General features: G+C 34.2%; 2 protein-coding genes across 3 annotated transcripts; both read right to left on the bottom strand.

Annotated features, from left to right (window-relative positions):
• Positions 1-1,935: 1,935 nt before the first annotated feature.
• On the bottom strand, positions 1,936-15,185 carry LOC123691055 (neurogenic locus notch homolog protein 1). 2 transcript variants are annotated; one of them, XM_045635263.1, is made up of 12 exons: positions 15,041-15,185; positions 13,744-14,338; positions 12,123-12,313; positions 11,831-12,003; positions 10,826-10,944; positions 10,601-10,754; positions 8,832-9,083; positions 6,475-6,617; positions 5,983-6,105; positions 5,370-5,472; positions 4,972-5,147; positions 1,936-2,836 (listed from the first exon to the last, which is right to left on the bottom strand). In XM_045635263.1, the coding sequence occupies exons 2-12, from the start codon at positions 14,260-14,262 to the stop codon at positions 2,621-2,623; spliced, it is 2,169 nt and encodes a 722-aa protein (XP_045491219.1). In that variant the 5' UTR covers positions 14,263-14,338; positions 15,041-15,185; the 3' UTR covers positions 1,936-2,620. The 2 variants fall into 2 exon arrangements, with proteins under 2 accessions (XP_045491219.1, XP_045491228.1); XM_045635272.1 differs by having other exon boundaries at positions 12,123-12,310.
• A 2,335-nt stretch (positions 15,186-17,520) lies between these two features.
• LOC123694657 (zinc finger protein 708-like) lies at positions 17,521-24,173 on the bottom strand. Its single transcript, XM_045640155.1, has 11 exons — positions 23,848-24,173; positions 23,540-23,737; positions 22,041-22,074; positions 21,706-21,925; positions 21,323-21,550; positions 20,849-21,022; positions 20,488-20,691; positions 19,880-20,050; positions 19,453-19,642; positions 18,752-18,904; positions 17,521-17,726 (listed from the first exon to the last, which is right to left on the bottom strand). The coding sequence occupies exons 1-11, from the start codon at positions 23,968-23,970 to the stop codon at positions 17,673-17,675; spliced, it is 1,749 nt and encodes a 582-aa protein (XP_045496111.1). The 5' UTR covers positions 23,971-24,173; the 3' UTR covers positions 17,521-17,672.
• Positions 24,174-25,663: the final 1,490 nt, after the last annotated feature.

Genomic DNA, 25,663 nt, shown 5'->3' with positions numbered 1-25,663 from the left:
AAGTAAAATATGAATATTTTGACGTTAAATTGACACTGGGTACCAACCCACATGTATGGAGAAGCCATATTTTAGTTTCGTAAAAACGATCCATTCTTCTTGGATCATATTGTAAAACGCTCAGTCTAAGAAACTAACACAAAACTAAAATGTTTAAAAAAATCCAAAGCATGTGGATCCTTTTAGATATTTAATTTTTATGATATTATGATGCAATAGATAAATCACTAAAAAGATTCAGAAAGCATGGATCTCTTTTGGTAAACTGAATTTTGTAGAAATGTATACTGGTTTAATAACAAAAACGATTCAGAACATTTGGATAGACTGAATATTATGTATTTAAAGCTAGAGGCGTTAGGCATGCATTAAGTTCACACTCCAAGTATCTTGATCGGGTCAGACATCTTTGCCTTTTTTATACCGATTTTTCTAAAATAGAAGCACTTTGAAAATACCTGAAAAAATTTACGAAGCTGACGAATATGTCGAAGTAACAAAAAAAAATTACACGCACAACTATCTATCACGCGCTCATGTGATCTTTATTACCTTCATTCAAGAATTGCCTATAGAAGACTGTAAGGTTTGTTGGGGATATAAATTATTAAGACTGAAATCGATTGTATGCGCACCTCCATCGACTAAACAGTTTAGTCATGTTGAATTCAAGAGGAGAATACAGCTCGACTGATCAGTTTAGTCGATGCAAAAGTTGTATGTATGGGCGGGCTCGTAAGGTAAATCTTCGGAGGTATCTGATAATGATTTTCAATGACTATGGCCAAATGTTAAAGAAAAGCCCAATTAGACGATTTGGAGTCAATCTTTGACTATTTATCTAAATACTGCCTGGATTTCTATAAAACAATCCAAGGGGGCAATCCAAGACTTCATGACGATGTAGATATGGCGATGAACCGGACTTCGCACACGAAGAAGAATAGTAAATCGGATAGAATTAATATGTTTTATATAAATAATGAAAAAAAAAATTGAAAGTTAGTTGTTTTATTTATGAAATTAAAAAAAAATAAGGATCTTAGTAGCAATTAGCTACTTTGAATCGTTTTTGCGAAATGAAAATTCACTTATCATAATTGAAAATAGGTTTTATCAAAAAGGATCCTAACACACATTTAGCTGAATATTTCAAGAAATAAAACTAAATTCAATAAAATTTGTTTGTAAGAATAAAATATACATTGACACACACACTTTTCCTTAAGAAGCAATTAACACAAGCAAGTCTTTATATGAACAAACACAGGTTAAACTTCAAACTTCAATAACTCAAAAGTAACATTTTGTGGGTTGGATCCTTTTTGGTTATCTACGGCCAAGTTTATTAGGTCAAATATTTTGTATACGTACAGCGATCTTTTCGTAAACGAGGAGCTGCCTACAAGCGTCACAGCGTCTACTCACAAAGGCGTCCGAGCGCCGACTAAATTACTAAAATATTTCATTACAAATTTTTGTACAATAAATCAAGATAGTGTCAAATAAAATAACCCTTATTTCCATGCAATAAGTATCACGCGTTACAGTTAAATATGTGAAAAAATAAGATTTGATTTTAATTTTTTTCTCAGCTTATTTGTAACATTTTGATAGTTTTAGTTCCTACCTTTTTGAGTTGGACATGTCTGCTTACTTAAAATATTTTTAAATAAGTAAATTTATTTTATTAAATAATAGAAAAATGCTTCTATATTCATCACGATATTGTCAATTTTGTGTGAAGAGGCAACGGAAATTATTTTTTACAATATTATAAACCAAAATTTTCGATTAAATAATTCCTACCATATAAAGATTAAGGAGTAATCTATCTATGGTAATTATTAGTCAAATTTGGTTTTGTATTATTTTGCCGCAAAATGCATCGAAAAACTGCTTATTTTTGTCAGATTCGTAAACGCGTCCTTAAATTTGATAAAACACAAGTTAATACAAACATATAAGTAGCTATCGATTATAATAAGAAATGCGTGACATTCATAAGTGTTTCCGATTTATTATAAAACTTTTTATAAATTGGTTAGCGAATTATGAAAATTACATGATGGAATACAGGTATTACATAATAATAAGAAATAATGAAACCTTCAAATAAAATCAATATCATATTATATTTAATTACCTAGTTGAAATTCTCTTACGTATTTCTGCCATCAATATTCAGCAGTGATTATGCAAACGTATGGTAAGAAGGGTAAGAAATTGAACTGAAATCAAATACTTGTCTTTATGTTTCATCACGGTTCAACTTCAAAAGAAATGATAAGGGCGGTCGTACATAGACCGCTTCAAGCAGTTGAGACCGATGACTTGAAGCCGCGACCGTTATGAACTATAGACATTCATTCACTGCCGCACACGGACTGCTCGAGCAGTCGCGACCGCTTCAAGCGGTCAACTGCGCGGTTTGTAGCGACAGCTCGAGCAGTCAACGACTGACCGCTCGAGCAGTCCGTGTACGGCCGGGCTTAGACTCATTGATACCTTTATAAGCGGTGCAAAATGCGACAGACGACGACCGCGTGATTATAAACATATTGGCATATTAAATTTGTATTTTGAACCGTTCCCCATCGGAGCAGTCCGATATTGATGGCTATTGAATGAGGGGGGAGCTTTGGCTGTCGCTGAAGTCAAGTGTGTAGTACATGTCGGTGGTATCGAAGTTAGTGGGCGGTTGGAAGGGGGCCGGGTTCGGTTCCCGTTTGTCCTGCAACCAGTGGTGGGGGGGACCCGCTTCCGTGACCCGCGCTGAGAGACCGGATAACAGGCGGGAGTATGTTTTATTCACGCGACAGTGGCAGGCTGTTACCTGGAAGTGGTGTATTTAATATGTCAGTATCCGTTAAAAGTGGTAAATTTTCTGGAACGCTCTTGCTGCTTGAGTTAATACTAAGAGAAATGTGACAACATACGCACGGACATTTGCGAAATTATAATATATAACTATAGATTGCTCTTAAGACTATTTAACCTACCTTCTCATTATGAATTCAATGGTACAGCATGAATATGAACTGAATAACTTGTAAATTATTGGAAACTTTCCACCGCTCTCAATAATCTTTCCTTAAAATTAGTTTGTACTTCGTACCGAACCTGCTAGCACGATATACCAACGTAGCACAACGCCAATGGCTTCTCTTTACACAGCACACAGGCGCTGTGTGGAAGTTGTGAAAGCGATCATGGTACAGGCCTAGCAGAACTGCCCTACACTACTGACATAAGTTCCCATTCATCCCCGGTACCAAGACACGCCAACTCACCACAACTCCCACGATAGCTATCGCTGCTCCCAGGGAACCGGCCGCTATGTACACGTTGTGAAGGCGATCGTGGTACAGGCCCAGCAGAACTGCATTTGAGTATGGCCGCCAAAAATTGTACATTCAAGAAAAAAAAAATGTCCTTGTCATTTTATATAGCACCAGATTTTTTTATATAGTAATTATGGTAGTTTTTAAATAGTTTCAGCTTCACTATGTTATATTTATCATTATATTAATAATTTAAATTAATTTTGAGTGCCTTTAACAAGCTCAATATTTTTTTTTTGAAATGCTTATTTTCCTTTCCATACTAAAATCATGTGTCCCACTTAGTCATCTCACACTTTGAAGTCACAAAATTATGCAAAAATCTATTGATACCTGTAAAATTTTGGTATTTCTAAATTATTCTGTAAACTTGTGGATAGTTTTAACAAGTTCTAATAAAAATAACATAAAAGAAATTAATATAAAACTCACTTAAAACTATGTCTCACTTTTTTTCACGAATGATACTTCACGCACGGTTACCATAAAATAACACCCTAAATAACTAGATATCCAAGCCACAAAAATATTTTTAAGTAGTGGCAACACCGATTTACATGTTGGCCAACCTTTAGAAAAAAAATCGCCATTTTGTTACTGTCAAAGTTAATCGAAAGGTAGTCGGCATTTTTGCTTCGCAACATTTTTATAATTTTGAGTGAGAATTATGCAAGGTAAGAATACAAATTTACTATATTATTTAAATTATGTGTGTAGCTTTAGTATTCTAGTAACAAATAAAACTATGCGGCGTCTTATTACTACAATACTTTGGCGAATAAAGGCTTTTTAGGTTATGTCCAACCATATTTTTATTCACGAATGATACCATGTGTTACTATTGTGTTACGTAACATCCGTGAGCGGCTCTTAGGGGTAGTATTCACTAGAGAATCTAAAGTTAAAAATTTACTTTTTTACATAAAGAGAACCCACTTCAAAAACTATATATGTTTCGGAAGTTAGTAACTTTTTTACTATAATAATTCGTATTCGTAATTAATATCATAAGTTGTGAATGATTCTTGCATTTGTAAGTCTTATAGAAATACAAAATTTGAGAAATAAAACTTTTTCTTTAATATTTAAATTTGTTTTATTGAGTTTTAAAGTAATTTAATCAAATAATTTAATTAACAATATAAAACAGAAATGTAAAAAAAATCTCCTGCATTATTAGTTGTAATGTACACTACGCTTAACAAAATCACGTATGTTACTATCAGTCACGTATGTTACGGTGTGTTACGATTTCACGACTGTTATTGTACAATATTTGGCGGCCATACTCATTTTACTACTGACAACATTCATCCCCCGTACCCAGACATTCCATCTTACCACAACTCCCACGATAGCTATCGCTGCTCCCAGGGTACCGGCCGCTATATACACGTTGTGAAGGCGATCGTGGTACAGGCCCAGCAGAACTGCATTTCACTACTGACAACATTCATCCCCCGTACCCAGACATTCCAACTCACCACAACTCCCACGATAGCTATCGCTGCTCCCAGGGTACCGGCCGCTATGTACACGTTGTGAAGGCGATCGTGGTACAGGCCCAGCAGAACTGCATTTCACTACTGACAACATTCATCCCCCGTACCCAGACATTCCAACTCACCACAACTCCCACGATAGCTATCGCTGCTCCCAGGGTACCGGCCGCTATGTACACGTTGTGAAGGCGATCGTGGTACAGGCCAAGTGGGAGCCGCATCACCCGAACTGATCCACTTCCACGAGTCTCAGCGTCCACATCTCCTTCACCGTCGATCACTGGCTCTAGTATGAAGTCCTCTGTAATTGATACATAATATGTTTTATATCATTTTCATACCTTTTCTGAAACTGTAGTACTCTACAGTTACTACTATTTTATATTGAGAATGCTAGTCTTAAGGTATCATTGTTAAATATCTCAAAAAGCGTTCGGTCTAATTCTATTTTTATTGGATACATTCTGTTGAAATAACTTTTATATCTAAGAGTTCCAAATAATCACCATAGACCAAACCTTACCTTCGCATAATCTTCCAGTATATCCCGGTCTGCAAGAGCAATAGAACGAGTCCACGCCACTCCAGCACGTTCCGCCATGAGCACAAGGGTTGTTATCGCATATCTGAAAATATCATATTTTTACATGAGTAACTTAGAAACACAAGAAATAATTGTGGTATGAACGACGATACAGTAAAGAGAGGTGTTGTATTTATCTCAATTTGATCGATTGAACACCAATGGTAAAAATGCGTTATCGCTGTAAATAATTACACAATTAGGTATTAGTTAGGTACGCCAGAAAAAGGGTTTTGTTTTAGGTTTTTTAAGTTTATAATACATCGCTCTTTATAAATATTTAATTTTCTTTTGCACGCACTCTAGTGTAAACGGTTGTTACATTTTTTATTATTAGTGTGAGGATTAAATGTTTAAAATTATATTGTAAAACATTATACATCAGAATCAAGGCGCCAAATTATTATACTTAGTCGTCGATTTTTTGTTTATTCGATCCGATCCGAATTTTAAGTGTAATTTGTAAATCCATCAACATAATATTATATTCCAAAAATCAATTGCATATCAATAAATTAAATATAACACAGTTTTGTATGAATATTAAACTTACAGAAGTAGCAGGAATATGGCATTCTTCACCGACAAAGCCGCGGGGACACTCGCACGCGTAGCTGTTGCCGTGGTCCACGCAATAGCGCTGCTCTGAGCAGGGGTTCGGGGAGCAAAGATCCACCTGAAAAAATAAAATATATATCAGATTTTGTTTAAATTCTTATGCAAATAAATATATGTGGAGAAGTTATGCTTCTGGTATCAGAAGTTGGTGTTAAATTCAATTCAAACATAAACGGGAAGGTAACTATTAGCATGGACCAATAAATTGGGTCCATGCTATGAGTAACAATAAAAACCATTTGATTAATTTACTCTCATGTTAGGTATATATGAATTGTCTTTAGATGCAAATTTTATAAAAAGCTCCCACTCAACTTAAACTGAACAATTGAATTGAGGTAATTCAGCATATCAGAATTTCAGATGAAATATTGCCAGTACTTTTTAATAACCTTTATAAAAATTAGTAGTTAGGTACTAAGTTTACCTTAAACTGGCACATAGGTCCAGTGTATCCCCGATCGCAAGCACAAGTGAAGCCTCCGACTTGATCGGTACAAGTACCACCGTTCACGCAAGGCGACGATTCGCACTCATTATACTCTAGTTCGCATCTGTCCCCGGTATACCCTAAGAAATTAGATATTTTTTGTGATGATAATACAGTTATTACCTATATTATGTACTACATGCTTACTTATTTACGGAGATATAAAATAGATACGGTTAACATAAAACGGAGTACCTTTGTGTACAATACAAATAAGCAAGTATACTTTTAATTATTCAGGTTCAGGATCAGTAGTTTTTGCGTGATAGAGTAACAAACATCCATCCATCATCACAAACTTTCGCCAACATTTCTATGCTTTCCTTCTAATATTACCTATAAATGTAACATACGTCATATAGGTAAAATACAGACATCCAAATACTTTCACATTCGTATGTATCTGTATACTTTACAATTAAATAGCACCTTAATATGTATTAGCTTGATAATATTCAGGCACACTCAAGCGACGCTAACAAAACAAATTGAAAGGAAAAGCTTTTAATTCATGAATCAGTGATTCCTCACGTATAATCTATATTGGCAGACTACAAGTATACCAGAGGCTTACAACTCGAGCGGAAGGAATGAATTTGTAATTTTGCTATGGAAAATAATTGAGAACGCAAATAATTGCTGGATTCAGAGCGCTTGTTTGGTTCAAGAATCTAAGCTCTCCTACAAAGCGGACAATGGAGCATACGAGTAATTAAGATTTAAGAATACGTAATACGGTGCAAATACAAATCTAAAACCTAAGCCTGATTACAATAAATATGAAAGGGCCGTTTGTGGTACGTGAATGATTTTTATAAGAGCTGAGAGGTTTAGGTTCAATTGAGCCAAGTTTTTTTATAGAACATTTGCATGCTATAAAAGCTAAAATATAAAAAAGTATTCTTGAATTTAATAGTTATTTTATGGTATTCAAATGATTTATAAAGATTAAATTTTAATGAATAGAACACGGCGGAAGACGCGGCTTCGAATCCCGCTTAGTGATCGAGTTTATATAAGTTATTTTTTCATCACCATTCCTATATTATAACGTCCGTATTATAATAACGTCCGAATGCTATATTATTTAAATATTTTCTAATCATTATCTACATAAAAAGCGGAAAATTTGGTCGGAATATATTTTCCGTCTGATTTATTTCTTCCCTAGAGAGTGCACGCAATAGATTTCTCTAGAATCTAGATAGAACAAAAAAATCGCAAAGCAATATGCTGTCCTGAATCATTGCCAAACTAGAAATTCCAATTTGTCGCCTGTCATCCGTTTTCGCAATATCTAATTTACGACTATACCTACGCCTGAAGGATTATAAAATATGATCTCCATACATACAGTCGCGGCAAAGTGAAATGAATTTCTTATCCTTTCATTTGCATGAATATGAAAGAGATTATTTTTCATTTCATCAGCCTGTCAAAGACAGTATGCTACAGTATGCTATTTTGTCCTGGCACAAAACAACGCATGAGATAAAAATGGCATCATGCCAAAATGCAATAAGACTTTCACGCTGAATATTGATTCGACGAGATATTGCCACTATATCGGATTATGTTATCTTAGATATAACTCACGGCTCTAGCTCAGGCTTGGATGCGATTGGAATACTACACTTTAAAATAAAGACAACATTATGAAGACAGATTAGATGTCTCTATATTGTGTATATAATCAAAAAACTTTTAGATCTAACTAAAACCTGATAATTACTCTATTTATTAAAAAACAGCATAAAAATCTGTTGCCTATAGTTTTAAAGATTTAAGCATACAGACACACATACCTATACGCAGTATCAACATCAAATTACAAACATTACTTTTTGAAGATCCGCAAAACTTAAATTACTCTTAGAACTTAAATATAGAACACGTCCATTGAAATACAAATTCTGTTCATCGCTTTTTGTATTCCTGCGTCACAAGAAACAACTCTAGTTAATTCTGTTCTTGTAAACTAAAAACTCATCATTTCCTTCGGTTCATTTCTCAGTCTATTTTATTCATTGAATAAGTAGCTTACGGATTGTATTTGTATTGCAACAATGAATTACCTCGAAGCTTTACGCAAGCCTAGGTATGCCATGAATTTTTATTTAAAACTAGAATATGTATTTAATAATTTGTATGACTACATTTCCTCGTAAACAATAATTATTTAAAAGTCAAGTTTTTAATATCAATTATAGTCGTTATTTTAATAAAAGCTCCGAAGTTACAAATAAATAAACATGTTAAAAAGTTTTACAATAGGTGTTAAACAAATAATTTACCAGGCTCGCAGAAGCATCGGAAGTTCGGGCCGCTGTCATCGTCGGTTTGCTCTACGCAGATGCCTTTGCCGCAGGGCTTATCAGCGCAGGCCCCGCCGGTGGCCGGCATCTCGCAGTGTGTGCCCGTCCACTCTTCCGTACAAGCACAATGGAAAGTTGTCGAACCGTTCATTGCCATGCTCATACACGATCCACCGTTCACACACGGCGATGAAAAGCATGGATCTTTTTCACACTTCCGCCCGGTAAAACCTGTGTTTAAAACCGGGTTTGCGTACTTAATGAATTAAAGTATAACAACGCACCCGTACATCCCGAAGGGATACGGGAAACCTGTATGTCGAAAATACACATTTCACTAATTATGTTTTATGTAAAGGGACGTGTCTGCTGCTTTAATCCAGGCTTTATTGCCAACCCCGGGATTGAATCCAGAGCCCGAAGCGCTACAGTAGGTAATGTTTACAACCGCTACACCGATAAATTTCGCAGCGTACTTTCCTGATCAAATTGTTTTTATTAGTATAGGTGTTATAAATATTTTTAGATAGGTATCGCGAATGATAATGTGTATAAGCAATTTAATAATAATTTTAAAAGTCGATTCTATTAAAAGTATCAACAATTTATATTAAAACGTCGTGCATATTATGGTCACTTCAGAATTATTCATGAATCCCTACATCCTAATGAATTACGAATACTTTAGTTCGATTTGTAATTAACACTATTCATTTATTACAATAAAAGGTATCCAATAAGGATAAATTCCACGGTTTAATTTAATCAGCCTCGAAGTTTTTGCTTTCGACACAATGGTGGGTACAATTATTAGTAAGTACGATACGCACACATACGAGACGTAATGGACATTGTAAGACTATAAGCAGGAGACATTATTACCATTAATTAATATAAAGGCATCTGAATCGTTAAAAAATTACAATAATTCAATATTCACAGCGACATTTCATCCATTTTTATGACTTCTTAATATGAAAGGGAGTAAAGGGAGTATGTATTTCTATGAATACCAATTGATGAATATATGTATGATGACGTGAGGATAAGTTTATAGGTGTAAATTAATGGACCTTTATGCTTTGAAAAAATAACATCGATGTCAACGGACTCATGATTCGCTTGCGTTGTCAACTTCTAGAGCAAAGTGGAGCAATATTATTATTTTTGTAGTACCCTTAGTAGTAACATTTCAAGAAGGAGTATCAATTCGATGAATAGTGGATATCTATTGATATTTAAGATTTTGAAAGCTGAAAATATTTGTCCGCATTTGAATACCTTTTACGGGTACCGCAAAGCGGGTTGGAACGTTACGCAACAACGCGGTTCGCATACGGTTGCAGATTACGTCACATTGGAATTTAATTGACCGAAAAATGTAATTTATATTCGGCGCGGTTCAAGCGATCCGCGATATAAACAGAAATTTATTGCTTCACCCACCTCCGACTAATTTTAATCCCGAGTTAATCTCGGTATTTTCTTGCTGATACAGCGCTGCATAACGATTTTACTCAAGCAAAGACCTTAAGCGTTTACGCTTCAAATTTTAAATGTTTATAAGATCCTTTTAACTGCTTCAAAACAAATAAAAGTAAAACAGTTAAGAAGGTCGTCTTATCGCCTAAACTTGAGTTATCGTATATAAATCGCTTTTAGCCATGTGGAAGAAATAATTGTTTACACAAAATCAACCTTAGTCGTGTAAAAATAAATTTATATTAACGCTATAAAATAATACGTACCGTATGGACAAAGACAGTGATAGTTGGCTCCGTTGAGAGATTGCGTGAGGTCGACACAAATGCCATTATTCAAGCAGGATGATGGATTGCAGGCATCCCTGTCTTCACAGTGCGGACCCATATATCCAGGGCAACACTGACATTCGTAACCTTCCTATAATTAACGTTTTCTTACATAAAATGTTTTCACGAAAAAATAACTTATCACATTGCTAAATGGCCTACCATAGATACGTTTGTGTAACATACTCCTTTCCCAGAACAATCCTGAGACTCGCCGCAGTTATCTGACTTGACCGTCACTTTCAAGCGGACGCATTGTGACCCCCAGTTCTCGGATACAACTGTAAAATTTTTATTGTTACATGAACGTGATAAGTAGTGAATATACCACTAACTTATCAAACAAAAATGTCGCTATAATGCTATCAAAAACGTACAATATAACGTCATTACAGGCTTTAAGAATGCTTCATGTCACGCATAACCGTTCTTCCGTGCCATTCCATGTTGAAATGTTCGTTTTACTAGTCAAGAGACCACCAAAACTACGCAAGTCACGCAAATATACAAACTTTTATAAATCGTATAAATTGGTGTGGATTTCAAGGATTTCTTATTCCTTTATGCCTTTGTATAAATAATAAGAAAAATAATTAAGTACATATTATTGTACCTTAATAGGTAATTAATTACCTTAATATACAAAATAGGTAGGCTGAGAAAAAAGTTCGAGTAATTTATGAATCTCACTTTTTGGCATCATAAATTTTAAACCGATGTATAAAATGTTTAGACTGTTGGAATAATAATGGTTCTCCGAGCTATTTCTTGCCACCACAGTAGGTACACAGTGGCGAACCTCTATTGACATTAGCCAACTACGCAGGAGTAAATATATCAATTACATTCTGCATAAGTAGCGTCCCTATTCAGTATTTTTATGCAAAAATATAATATGTGAATATTATAAGATAATATGAAATATAAACATTGTCAATGTGTGGAACACCAAGAAAATAAGCAAAAACTCAACAATACCTACCTACTAACTAGACGATGTCGAATCCCACGAAAAAAAAGAGGAAATGAAAGATTTTTAAGATAGACAAAACAGATTAATTTACTGGGCGAATGTTTAAAACTCTTGCTCGTGACAGCATTATGTATATAATGCTATATTATAAATTTACTTATTGGTGCGTTATTAAATAACAAAATTTTAAGTACCTATTAACAAATTGACTCCATCTGTTAAATCTTTGTCATAAAGTGTGAAAATCTTAGTATCATGTTCATCCAAGGGATTGATATCTAGTAGCATGCCATCAGAAACGTCACAATGTTCGTGTCCTTGTCGCGTCACCTGATACACAGCTGGCTGCAGTAGCGTGTGATGTGCCCTGAAAAACAACCCTCGTAGAAACGGAATGCTCAGTGAACCCTATCGGCCACTCGGATACTAACGTATTATAAGGATCACTTGCAAATATAGGTCAAATTATATTATATATACACTGACCTTTCTGCGAGCGAAGAGTTCGTGTCGATAGATTCGTTCTTGGTTTCAACATGGCCGGTGCGGTCGAGCAATAAAGCGTCGGAGATGCGCACGATAAGGATGTCTCCACTCTGTATGTCAGCGGAGCCCTCCCATGACACGATGACCTGAGGGCACTCCTCGTCGCCCCCAAACCGCCCTCCCGCGCACTCCTCCGTTACCCACGCGGTAAAACTCACACATATATTAATTTATAATTAAACCTACTTAACTAGATGCAATATTGGTTATCGAACCATTTCATTTACTGGAATATGCTGCCTATAATTGGTGTTTTGTTCGATTCTTATGCGTTTAGGTTATTTGCAGATTTTTCGCTTCATGGGGAAAAATTCCTTGAGGAAAAGGTTCCTTTTTCAGTTCGATCACTGGTGTTACTTTATACCAAGCCAAAAAGACATTAATAAAGTAAATTAAAAAATATGCACCTATTACAATTGAATATTATTGTTTTGAACACTACTTATATTATGTAACTAGCTGTGTCCCGCGGTTTCACCCGCATTGCTCCGCTCCTATTTTGTCTATAGCCTTCCTCAATAAATAGGCTATCTAACACTGAAATAATTTTTCAAATCGGACTAGTAGTTGCTGAGATTAGCGCGTTCAAACAAACAAACTCTTGAGCTTTATAATATTAAGTATAGATTTATAAATACGAAAGAGCTTAATCGTTATTGTTATTCACTTTACATTTTACAATCAATCATCAAACAGCTGTATCCTTTTCCAAATAAATACAAAATGATGTAGCCCGTGGGAACATCTTCGAGAATAATAAAGGAGCAAAATTACTGAACCAAGAAACCTTTTCCTCTGTTTTCTCTAGCGTAAGACGATTTATGGTTAAATATATTTGACCTCGCAATGCTCTTTGCTCTCGTCACGATCAAGTTTTCCAACTGGAATATTATATTTGCCCGTGGGGTAAGAGATTACTTAGACAAAAATTGATCAATATATACAAGTAACAATGCGATATTTATCTATAAATTGAATATCATATAATAAATCTTATTCACAATATTCGAAATGATTATTATTCTTGAGAATTTAGTTAATAATTATAGAATAAGATATCCATTAACCAAACAGGTATTAATTACATTTATTGAAACACTAAAACCTATATTATTGTATTGCATCTGGTAAACAAGTCATATTTTAAAGTAACATAAATATAAAATGACTCTACAATTCTACATAATATCTAGATCCACCAATATCTTTCATTTTAACCTATTTTAAGGGAATGTTGAGAGTTTCCTTAAAAATTATTCATCATATATTTTATAGAAATCAAATAAATAAGTAGTTACTAGTTAGGTTAGGTTATCTTTCTCGTCTATATTTATACATATAAAGGGCAGCCTTCGTAGAACCAATTCTGAAATCCTATTTCAAGCCTTCGTCCGTTTGTAGATACCTACTGCGGTCCAAAACGAAATAAGATTTTTTATTAGGTACCTATTATAGTTGATTGTTATATTATAAATTGTAATTCGATTTTTTACGTTCGTTGATGTAATTGTGTTAGAGCGTTATAATTAAATTAATAAATAAAATAAATAATTGAACTTACCGTTAAAGGTAAATTCAACTCATGCGTTTCATTTCCCCTCCAGAGGCGCGACTCCTTCGGCAAGACGGGCAGATCGCAATCTATTGCCCCCAAGCGATCTTGAAGCCGAGCCGAGGTATACACTGCGCTTCCGAGTGCACTCGAAGTAGTGTTTAACTTTTGCCTTCTTGCACTTTTAACCAGCCCTTTTGTGCTCACGTCCGCTGCGACCGTTGAATTGCGGGCGGCACTCGGCCTCTCGGTAGCCTCGTAAGCCTTTGTTGTTTTAACGCTCCCCTTTGTTGTTAAAGTAATGGTGGTCGGGCCTTCTGTTGATGTTAATGGCTTCATTCTGAGCGTAGTCGACGAGATAATAGGAGTGGGCGATTCGTGTAAGCTTTGCGATGTTGTTTTTGTATCATATTTAGGTGCTAAGGTTGTTTGGCAAGTACACGTCGATAGATATATGATAACCGCTATAAATGTTGGCACCAAGGACGAGCCGCGTAATACACAGGCTCGTAAATAGACCTGCGTCATTATGGTAATTCCTTTTAACGTTTACTTCGTTATTTTGGCACTCTTTGGCTTAACATTCACCCTAAAATTGGTATTCCTGTCAAATAATGAATAAAATTACTGATACCAATTTAATAATATAATACTGAATGAAATTATTCAAATACATCAAATTAAACCTATACACAAAACATCTAAAGGTAATTGAAAAAGGTATGAATATAAATGAAACCTAATTGGAAATATAAATTACAATCGCCTATCAAGATACTACAGCGTAATTTTCTTTTACGAGTTATAAATATCTCCAGAGCTTCTAAAGAGGTCCTTAAGGATAAGGACCTCTTGCGCGAAGTTTCTAAAAGGTGACCCCAAAGCTCTTATTATTTCAGTTGCGAGAGCGGCCACTTTTCAGTAAAAAGCTCTATAATTGGACAAGCTGTAGTCCTTACGATAAGTATTCCTGCTCTGAATGACATCTTTGAAGAAACTTTACTAATTTTCTGTGAGAGGTTTACTTACAGTGAATATTAAAATAAATGTTAAATAAAGAAATAATTTAAAATTATAATTATTTAAACGAATACTCTAAAATAATCGTGTTGTTTATTTACTAAACTTGAAGTGTTAATTAAAAGTTTCCGTTTTCTTTATTAGCTTGAAAAATACGTATACAAACACATTTTCTCCTCATTCAATTTTGTTAAATGCAAATTATATTCATAATAAGACGTGTATTAAATATCAAAAACAAATCACACTAAAATGATTTCTAATGCGAAACATAAATAGCACTTACTAAATAGAAGCCGAGCCTCTCCACAGCCCTCGCGCCCGCCGCGGCACAAATTCACGTGTTTGTATTCATCGCATAAAACGTATGTTTTGCATAAAAACAATAGGTTCAATGTTTTGGCAAGTAACAGCAGGGCGGGCGGCGTCGAGCCTCACAGCCTCCGAGGAACTGAGGGCAGCCCGCCCGCCCGTCCCCGCCTCACTTGCGCACCCTACGCTTTACACATCTGTATCTTCAGTCATTTTATTCTGCGCCTGTTATGTCAATGATTTCCTTTACAGGCCGACTATCCTTGTGCAATTATTATTTTTATGAATGAATATCCGAATAGTGTTCAAATATTGAATATGGAGCGGATGTTAATCAAATTATATCTGTGTTCGTTTGAGCGTACTTTAAACTTGTTTAATTGAAAAGTTTGTGTAATCGGCGTTTTGTATACGAGAACTAACTTTGATGAAATATTTGCATATTCAACATTTTGGGGGATTGAGTTTCGAATGTTTGGAGAAACTCAATTGTATTTAACCACGGCATTTGTATACTTAAAGCCCACAATCTTAACTGTAATGCGGTGAAATATATGAAAATAACAATAAAATATAGTTTTTGAAACTTATTTTGATTTATCTCTTCGCCAGCTACAAAGTATTTAAAGTTTTAAAAACCTATTAAAAAATATAATCGTGTTGAATCATGAATGTAGGAAATAACCTCTTCCTTCAAAATTAATACATATGTAATTTAGTAAAACCAGATGGGAGCACCTACAACTCTTATGTTTATGTATTATATTAAAAGCACTACTACCTAATATGAAATACAAAGAACTGTGTACAAAGTTACAAAGTCGTCAGCAACCCAGCACTGTAAATTTGAGTAGTTGTTAATCCTCACAATTTAAGCTAAAATCAATTTCCATAATGCTCGCTTGAGCGTCGAAAACATAAGTGAGATACTATCACGTAGTTAGTATGGAAATATGTATTTAAAATATTTATGAGTTACGTAATAGTTAATTTAGACTAGGGAGAGGGGTGGCGCCTACATATCGGTTTCATCATTTGACTTCGTGCCAATCCTCTAACTGACGACTTTTATTTCTACACAAATCCACCACCGATATTCACTCGAAAATATTGAAGTTCCGCTATTTTGAAACACTTTCACAAAGCTGGCTTCGCTCCAATAAATCGTCCTTAGGCTGCGTGCCGACGAATGATACACGAATAATATCAGCAATAAATTATAAAAAGCTATTAGGACCTTTCAGCTGTTACATCCACAAGGAAGGAATCGCGTTAGAAATTCCCATTTAACTTGGAGATTTCTTCACGAAATGTAGAGTACAATCCGCAACCGCAGTATAATAGCCGTTAAGAAAATATGTCAGAGACAGTCAGAGCGTTCCAAAGAAGATACATTTGTTTGTCATACAATGAAATATACACATGCGCGCTCGTAAACTAGATTACACTAACGCTACTTGGTGAGTCATATTCACAAACTTAAAAAATCGCTTGTAATTCATATCAAACTTAATTAAACAACTTATGAATAAGGTGAGTCCATTTTCGGCAGATAATTAAATAAATGACAACTAAATAAAAATATGGCATATATTTTATTTCAGTTATCTATACATATAATAAATCTGTAGAAGGGTCAATTCTGTACATTGAAAATATTGAAAAAATAAATAGCAGGGGGTGTTACTGGATCGATACCAAACTCAAATATGTGATTAAAAAAATTTTTGTCTGTCTGTCTGTCTGTCTGTATGTGAAGGCATCACGTGAAAACTAGCGGTTCGATTTCGATGAAACTTGGTATAATTATACTTTATTATCCTGGGCGTAAAATAGGATACTTTTTATCCTGGAAAAATATGTAGAAAAAAAATAATCTTAATTTTTCAGTTTTATCCATAGACGTTGTTCCGTAGAACCGCGAACACACGTTGCGTATTATTATAGGCCTAGCCGTATTTGGGAATTGGGTCCAATAGATATTTATAAGATGTTATTGTCAGAGGTACTCAAAATGGATAAATAAACCATCCACGCGAAGACCGACATCCGCGCGGACGGAGTCGCGGGCGGAAGCTAGTATGTATTAAATGTACACTCACAAAACGACGATGACACTTTTGTAGATTCAGCATATTTATTTTTTGCATACTAATTACTAACTTTTTTTTGTTACTCTGTACAGCTGTCGTACCTGTTATCAACTAATCGAAATCATTTTGAAATGTTTGTGTGAGAAAGTGAAAATATAAAAAAAGAACCTAAGTAACGGTAAAGAAAAAACACAAATGGACCAAAAACGAAAAAGATTCATATGGGCACAATTATTATAGTTAGAAAAAACATATTGCATTTATCTGAAGAAAGCGTACAAAGGGCTTACACTAAATGGAAAGGGACAAGAGACGGGAAAATAGCTAAGGGTTATCGCAAGATAGGAAAAGATAAAACTACTTTACTGTATGAATGGTATTTATTTACTCAATTAACTATACTTACTTTGAGTGCGGTCACAAAAATTGTGCTAACCGTAATTACAATATCTTTCAATACGAAATACTGATAATTCTATAATCTATGTATAAAATAATTATAAAATATTATTGCTATACATCACTTTTCGCCACGTTCACGGGTGCGGCGTCATTTTTCAAATATTCCTGAAACAAAAATATAATAATAATTTCAGGTGATCGTAAAGCATAAATTAATTTTTTCGTAAAATCTGGAGAACAATATTTTATGAGTCATAAAGTGCCACATAAACAGAGTTAATCCTACTAACATATTAAGATTTTTCATGGCTCTGTTCAAAATTTCACATACATTATATGCAACGTCAGGTTTCTTGTAATTGATGTAATTTTGTTGACAATCTGTCTCGTGGCAAGCTGCATCATGAATTCATGAGTCGCAACAATACATTATACAATGGCGAATTGGCGCAACGTAAAATTGCAATTAAGTTTTCAAACCAGTGGAATTGAATTTAATTAGTTTTAAACATTTGTGTGATGTTTTTAACTTTATTATAATCTATAATATAAAAATGAATCGCAAAATGTGTTGGTAAGCGCATAACTCGAGAACAACTGAACCGATTTCGTTAATTATTTTTTTATTACATTTCTTGAAGTACGAGGATGGTTCTTATGGAGAGAAAACGTAAAAATGTACCACGGGCGAAGCCGGGGCGGACCGCTAGTACTTAAATAAAAACAGACTTTAAATTAGATAAATTTTTCTGAAATACAATTTATCTTTGTACATTGTGATAAAAAGACCGAAAAGATACTCTATATTAATAATAACATATTATATTTTAATATGTACTAATATTTTAAATCTGAAGTTTGTTTGTTTGTTTAAACGCGTTAATCTCACGAATTTTTTAAATCGGACAAATTTGAAAAACTATTTCGGTGTTAGGCAGCCCATTTATCGAGGAATGCTATAGGCTATCATCAATCTAATACCAACAGGAGCGGGGAACAACTAGTCTAATATATAAAAATCAATGCCACTTTTCGTTGTAATTCCATAACTCGAGAACGGCTGAACCGATTTCGATAATTCTTTTTTTATTATATTCCTTGAAGTACGAGGATGGTTCTTATGTAGAGAAAACGTTAATATGTACCACGGGCGAAGCCGGGGCGGACCGCTAGTATTTTATAAACGTTACCTGCGTCATGTGCGCGCCGTACGCTTGGTAGTGCGCGCTCTTGTCGGGGTGCGCGCGCAGGCGGTGCGAGCGCAGCGTCGACGCGTACGCGAACCGCTCGTCGCACCACTTGCACGACAGCGGCTTGTCGCCCGTGTGCATAGAGAGGTGCACCTGTTAATAATAGTGTTCGTGTGTACTTTGCTTTAGAAAGTGGATATGACAAAAATAATTACTAATATGAAAAAATAATAATGCTATATAGAAAAAATTATAACAGGGTGACTAATTTACTAAAGTACGAACTATTAAATACCAGTTCATAATTGAATAATGAATTTACTAAATATAGAACAATAACAATGCTGTTAGTACTTAAACTTACTTAACGGTCATTTTACATTCGAATATAATATTCGTGCAAAAATTATACTTCTTAATTTACAAGTAAGATTTCAAAACTTTACAGAAAACCATTTTAATAATCAAATCTAATGTAAAAAAAAAATTGGTTGTCTGTAAAGTCGGTTTACTGACGATGACTGAACGTGACAACGATTGTGCTTCTTTGTCGCTCGTTCCGCGCTCTCGCTTGCACTTCAAGGCACATGGAACGCCTCAGAGCAAGGTAACGCCGCATGAGTCATGTTTCTTCGTGCGTGCAACCGGCTCTATCTACTTATAAGACGTTGTCACGTCAAAAAAAATAAAAACATTCTAACCTTCAAAGTCTGCCGTCGCTTGAAGGCCTTATTGCAGTACGTGCACACGTGCGTACACTTGTCGTCGTGCACCAACAAGTGCTTGCGCAGCGTGCGCCGGCTGTTCAGCACGCGGCTGCACACGAAGCACACGTACGACGTCTCTTCGTGAGTGTCCATGTGCGTCTTTAGGTTGGAATACGTTTTGAATCTGGAATTAAATCAGGGTTGAGTATTGAGGTTTCACTGAAATATGGAAATAGGGAATAAAATTATAAGAAGTGCAAAATTCACAAACAGTATTATTTCTTGTTACTTGTGAGTGTGTGAGAGCTTGTATAACGAGAGTAAATTGGTAGATTGCGCACAGGAAAATGACACGAAAAGAGCTCCTATAAATTATGGTAGCTATTTTTTCTTACGTTATATTATACACAAACAAACTCACGCCTTGGAACACTTGCGGCACTCGAAGGGCTTGTCGTCGCTGTGTATCGCGCGGTGCTGACGCAGCTCGCCGTTGGTGCCGCACGCGTACCCGCACAGGTCGCACACGTAGCTTTTGATCTTTTCGTGCACTACGCGCTTGTGGGATGTGGCCGACGAACGTGTTGTGAACCTGTCGAATAGTTTTTGTTGGCTATTTATCTGTTGGATAATACTCTACCCCATCAATAGGTATAGGTATATTATTTTTATTTAGGTAGCTAAGCGCAAATTTCGGGAACAGTTCGAACGATTTGTCATAACATTTTTCCACTTTTTGTAAAGAGGAAATGGGGTGAAAGACACTTTTAAAAATTGGGTACATCATTTTAAAACTATCGCTGTAGCCATCCTAGCGCACGCGCACGATAAGGTAAAGAACAGACGCCGTCCGAAAATACTAAGCAAAAAGTCATATAATATAAAAAAGTTGATATTTAATAAACAGGTGAGTATTAATTGTATGGGCTAAATATCCACTACATTTCCTCTTAAAAGACAAACAGTAATCAGCCTCTTAAAAGACGTAAATCCATATTCACTGAAAAAATATTAAAATTCAAAACTTACTTGAGATTACAAACATCACAGTGATAAATTTTTCTTTGTTCTATGGGTATATGTGATCTTTCGTGAGATTTCAAACAGTCCTTTGATGAGAAGACTTTATCACATGATGAGCACTGGAAATTTCTTTCTGACTTAGGAATGTGCCGTAATTTATGTTTCTCTAGTTCATCAACTGTTTTAGCGGTTTTGGGACATTTATCGCAGCTAAAAAAATAGAAATATACAATAAGCAAATTGTTGAAAAATAAAAAAATATTGAGCACATGAATATAAGCTTTTTTTGATTAAAGTATTACCATAAAACATTAATTATAATTACTACCATATAAAGTAAAAAATTTGCATAAAATAAAGTACTTACTGCAGTACATCAGGCGCTCTGTGGTCTTGAATGTGTTTATACATAACAGTTCTAGAGTTGAGGAGGATTCCACACCGACATCTCACCGTTGGTGCAGCTTTGTGTAACCATTCACTGTGACTCTTCAATTTGTACCAACTAGAAAACTCTTTGTCACACTTATCACAAATAAACCTGCGGAAATTTGTTCGATTTTTAAATAGATTGTGAAGATGAATAGATATTTGAAATCAAGATACACAGTCAAACAAATTAGTTTTAGTATACATTGCAGTAAGCAATAATAATTTCAAATTTTAAAGGATTTGTATAATTGTTTTTCTTAGAATTAAAATTTAATAATGTCTTACATATTGAGCCTTTTTTTTAAATGTAAGTAGCTGAAAATATTGTTTCCGTATGAAATATAAAAAAAAAACATATCAATTTTTTCCCTATTCTAATTCATATATCTCTAAAAAATACCACACTCACTTAATTAGATCTGATGCCCTTAAATCATTTCCAACATAATTGATCTTTTTCGACAATTTAGGCATGTTGGATTTATGTTCTGATACATGTCTATAGAGTGCACTTTTAGATCTCACTGCATACCCACAAATACAGAAAGCCAATGGTCTTTTCTTATGAGCTCTTATATAATGTAATCTTAGTCTTCCCCATACCTTGAAAGATTCACAACATTCTTCACATTTCATCCTGAAATTAAACAAAATGATTTTCAAATAAACATTCATTAATTATAAAGGTTTATAAATAAGCACTTAAGAAAAAGTATTTTTACTGTGTTAACTTATTTGTCCATAATATTGAGACAGGTATTGGCAAAATTTACATCACAGTCATAGACTTACGCAACAAAATCTCTTATTTTTGCATCAGCCTTGAGAAGGATTCTTTCATATTCTTGTTTCTGTTCTTCGGTCATTTCCTTCTTCTTTGGTTCATTTAATTTAGCTTCTCTCAATGAGGCAAGTGTTATGCTGTCTTCACTATCACTCTTGAAATCAATATCATCATTTTCATATATTTCTGCATCAAAACCTTGATATGGGTCTTCTGATTTAATAGTAGCTAAACAAAAATTTCATTATGAATAGTTTAATCTAGCCATTCCTTGCTAAATTGCATCAACAGTTATTTCTCAATTACCCATTACTTTATTTCTAAATTCAAAAATGTTACTTACCTATCACAACATCTGTTATAATTTCATCTTTGACCTAAAAAACAAATAAACTTCATAAAAAAATCAATTTGCTACACTTATATATATAAAGAAAATATATATTTATATTTTCTTTACATTTTATGTACTGATTATCTATTCTGATTACAGGCCGATTAAGGAAAGCTGGCATCTTCACAGTACTCACAATTTTACTATGATTATTATTATTAATATGTATGTTCAAAAATAAAGCCTGTCCCAGACAGACGCGGCCTGCGGTGGCGATCTGCTGTTGCCTTCTTGCTTGACCGTGATAACAATATACTGCCGCGGCCGCGGTGGCGGTCATTCTAACCTACAGCGGCACATTAGCTCTCGAGTCTCACCTGCAAGTGGACGTTAGTAATGGCCAATCGTACGAAGTTTTATTGCTTTTATTGCCCATATTTTGTTTTTAATTCTGTTGTTTTTTTAGTATTCATTTATTTATTTATTTGGTCAACCAACATTTGTTTACAATGATTCTTTAATATAATTATTATATAACTAACATATAGTTTTTGCGATAAAGTAACAAATAATTAGAGGTTAACACAGCATGCGCCAATTATACAGAGCTATTTCTTAAGAGTACGTAAGAGTAGTAAGTCTTTATGTGATGTATCATACAAAACTGGGTAATTTTGCACTGTTTGAATAAACAACTCAGTGTTTATATAGGCATAATTTCACGCGGTACACGCGGCCTGTTGCAAAAATTTACAACTGATCGCGCGCTCATTCACACAGAAGCGGTGGCGGAGAGGGCGGGGCTTGCGGCCGCGGTAAGCCGCGCTGTGACCGCGTCCAGGCCGCGTCTGTCTATGTCGTTCCTAGAACTTTCAAGTCATCCAACTGACCGCCACCGCCACCGCCACCGCAGGCCGCGTCTGTCTGGGACACGCTTAAATGTGACTCTAGTTTAAGTGTAGACTTGAATTGTAAAATAGGTGCATTGTAGATAATATGAAAGCTCTCATAATTTATATGTTAATTATGAGAGCTTTCATATTACACTAAACGTGACTATAGATAAACTAGAAAAAGAACAGGTACATCTCTAGTGATGTTGTAGTTTCATTGGGTCGTGTTTCAAGTGCCGTTTGGCCTTAGGACACGTACAACAGCTATACTTTCTTGGTACCTAATAATCATATCAATTTTTATAAGATAGGATATATCAATGAGTAAATTGTCGTTTTCAGAATGATAAAATATGGCTTGAATGTGGAATAATTAATTTTTTTGTGAAAGGCAATTTCTGGCTGCCATTTTAGAAATTATGCATGCGATGTCATCCAGATTTTGATAGTTTGACAGCGGGAAGAAGGGGTTAATCGGCCTGTATCTTGGTTATGTTTTGGCAGAGCTAGGTTTTAGAAAATAAACTTTGTTTGTTTTCTTGCAGAAAAGTGTTAAATAAATACTAATTTTAATAATTTAGTAAAGCTGTACTTTAAAAAAAATGTTATACTTACTTCAGGTTTAATATCTGAGGTGCCAATATGATATTCACTGACTTCTATATCAGTTGTATACTTTTCACAATCATTTAAATACATATTCTGTAATGTTTCTTGAACTTTGTAACATTCCAAAATAAACAATTGAAATGAAACAATTTTTTCCTCGCAATTGAGACATATTTTAGTTGGAAGACCATCGTTTTCACATATCTGAATAACAACACAATTACTTGTTTGGACGACGAATAACAATTCTTAAAGACAAGAGTAATAAATTTAAAGATAATTCAAAATAAATATGAGTAATTTGTGATACTTACAGCAATTTGCACAAAATCTTGTATCATTTTTAAAATGTTTTTACTGTTCTCATCATTTAAATCTTTCAAAACTTGCTCTTTCTTAGCACAAAGTCGACACAATTTCTTGAAGTCTCTTGCCATGTTACCCTTTATAATATTACTAGCCTAAATTAGACGTCGTCTTAAAAATAATGTTTAATTTAGCATACTTTAGAATATGTTTAATAAAGCTATATGCAAAATGGAATTAAACATAAACAAATTATCGCATACAGGTTACAAACATCAAATGACATTTAACAGTTTTTGAATGTGTCATGTTTAATAAATTTGACATTTTATCATTTTATCGTAGACAGAGTAACTAATTAGTTTCTCTGTCTACGCATTTTATCGACATAGTATGGTTTTTTTTTAATAATTTATTCATAACCATGGATACAAGTCCTTCAGTCGCAACATGGTATGGTATACCGTAGTATTGCCATATTTATTTTCGTTTGTAGTTTTGTACCACATTTTGGACACACCATCGTGGTTGGAATATGGCCGGATTCCGGATTATAGAATATTCACCACACAGGTGAATATGTATATGGAAATATTATACCTAAAAATATGGCTAAAATGGGACTAGAAAATTTATTTCAATAAATTTATTGAAGTGAAACTTGAGGCTGTTTTCCAATTACAGAGCATAATGTGACTCAGTGGCGCACAATACCGAATTATGCCGATGCTTAATTGGAACGTGAAACGCACCAGCAGGTTGCGCTAAGTAGTTCAGTGTTGAAAAAAAAATTCATAGAGTTAGCAAGTGGTTAGCAATAACCTTACAAAATTATAATTGGTTGAAAACTATTTACGGTTATTTTAAGTAATTTGGATTTTGATTATTTCATTAACATTTTTTTCAATGTTTGTACCTTCATCCATACATACGTCTTATATTTTTTTTTAACACAATTTGAATTAACTCTGATTATTTCTAAAAAACTACAATGAACCGAAAGCTTTAAATTTTTTTCCAATAATTAATAATTACTAACGATAAATCGATTGCACGCATCAATTCACGCGCATTACTTTTAAGAGTGCGTAACATTTTTTCGTTACACGTGACATTTTTCCGTTACACGCCATCTTATTCTTATCCCTACCACGCGTGATTCGTCGTATTTCTATAAAATTTGCATAAAATATAGTATGGACCAATATCTTGATATTATAATATATTGGCCCATGATATATAGTAAATATTTTTTTGAAAAATAACGTCATAAAGAAGTTTCACTTCTTACGTGTGTACACTGGTACACGCATACATTTTTATTTTTGTATAATAACAGACAACAGTAACGTATAAAATATAATATAGTTATATCATATGAATTAATTAAATATTTAGACCAAAGAGTATAATGTATATATATATATAGGATTTAGACTTAATTACTATAGCTTATTACTAGGTACAATCAAGGTACAATTATTTATATATTACAAGAACATACAATAAAAAGAACTATAAAACTTAGCGACTAGACTAGATATGTAGCTAGATAAGTAGATAGCTTAGTAGCTTTTTACCCGCGGCTTTGCCCGTTATGACTTTGTACTTTTAGTACTTTGATGATCAAATTGATTTTGTAAATAAAATTAATACAAATGTCAATTAATAAAACATTAAACGCTCATTGAAATATCATATTATATTAAGTATTTTAAACAACGGTAGAAAATTTTAAGTTCATTGATCCTTCACAGTAATTAAATCCATAAAACATTAAACTCCAGCGCATGACACCTGCAATTTATTTATAGTCTGTGCCCT

This window comes from Colias croceus, chromosome 1 (genome assembly GCF_905220415.1).
Source record: "Colias croceus chromosome 1, ilColCroc2.1".
Taxonomy (NCBI): Eukaryota; Metazoa; Arthropoda; class Insecta; order Lepidoptera; family Pieridae; genus Colias; species Colias croceus.
This window is presented reverse-complemented; position numbering and strand designations above follow the sequence as displayed.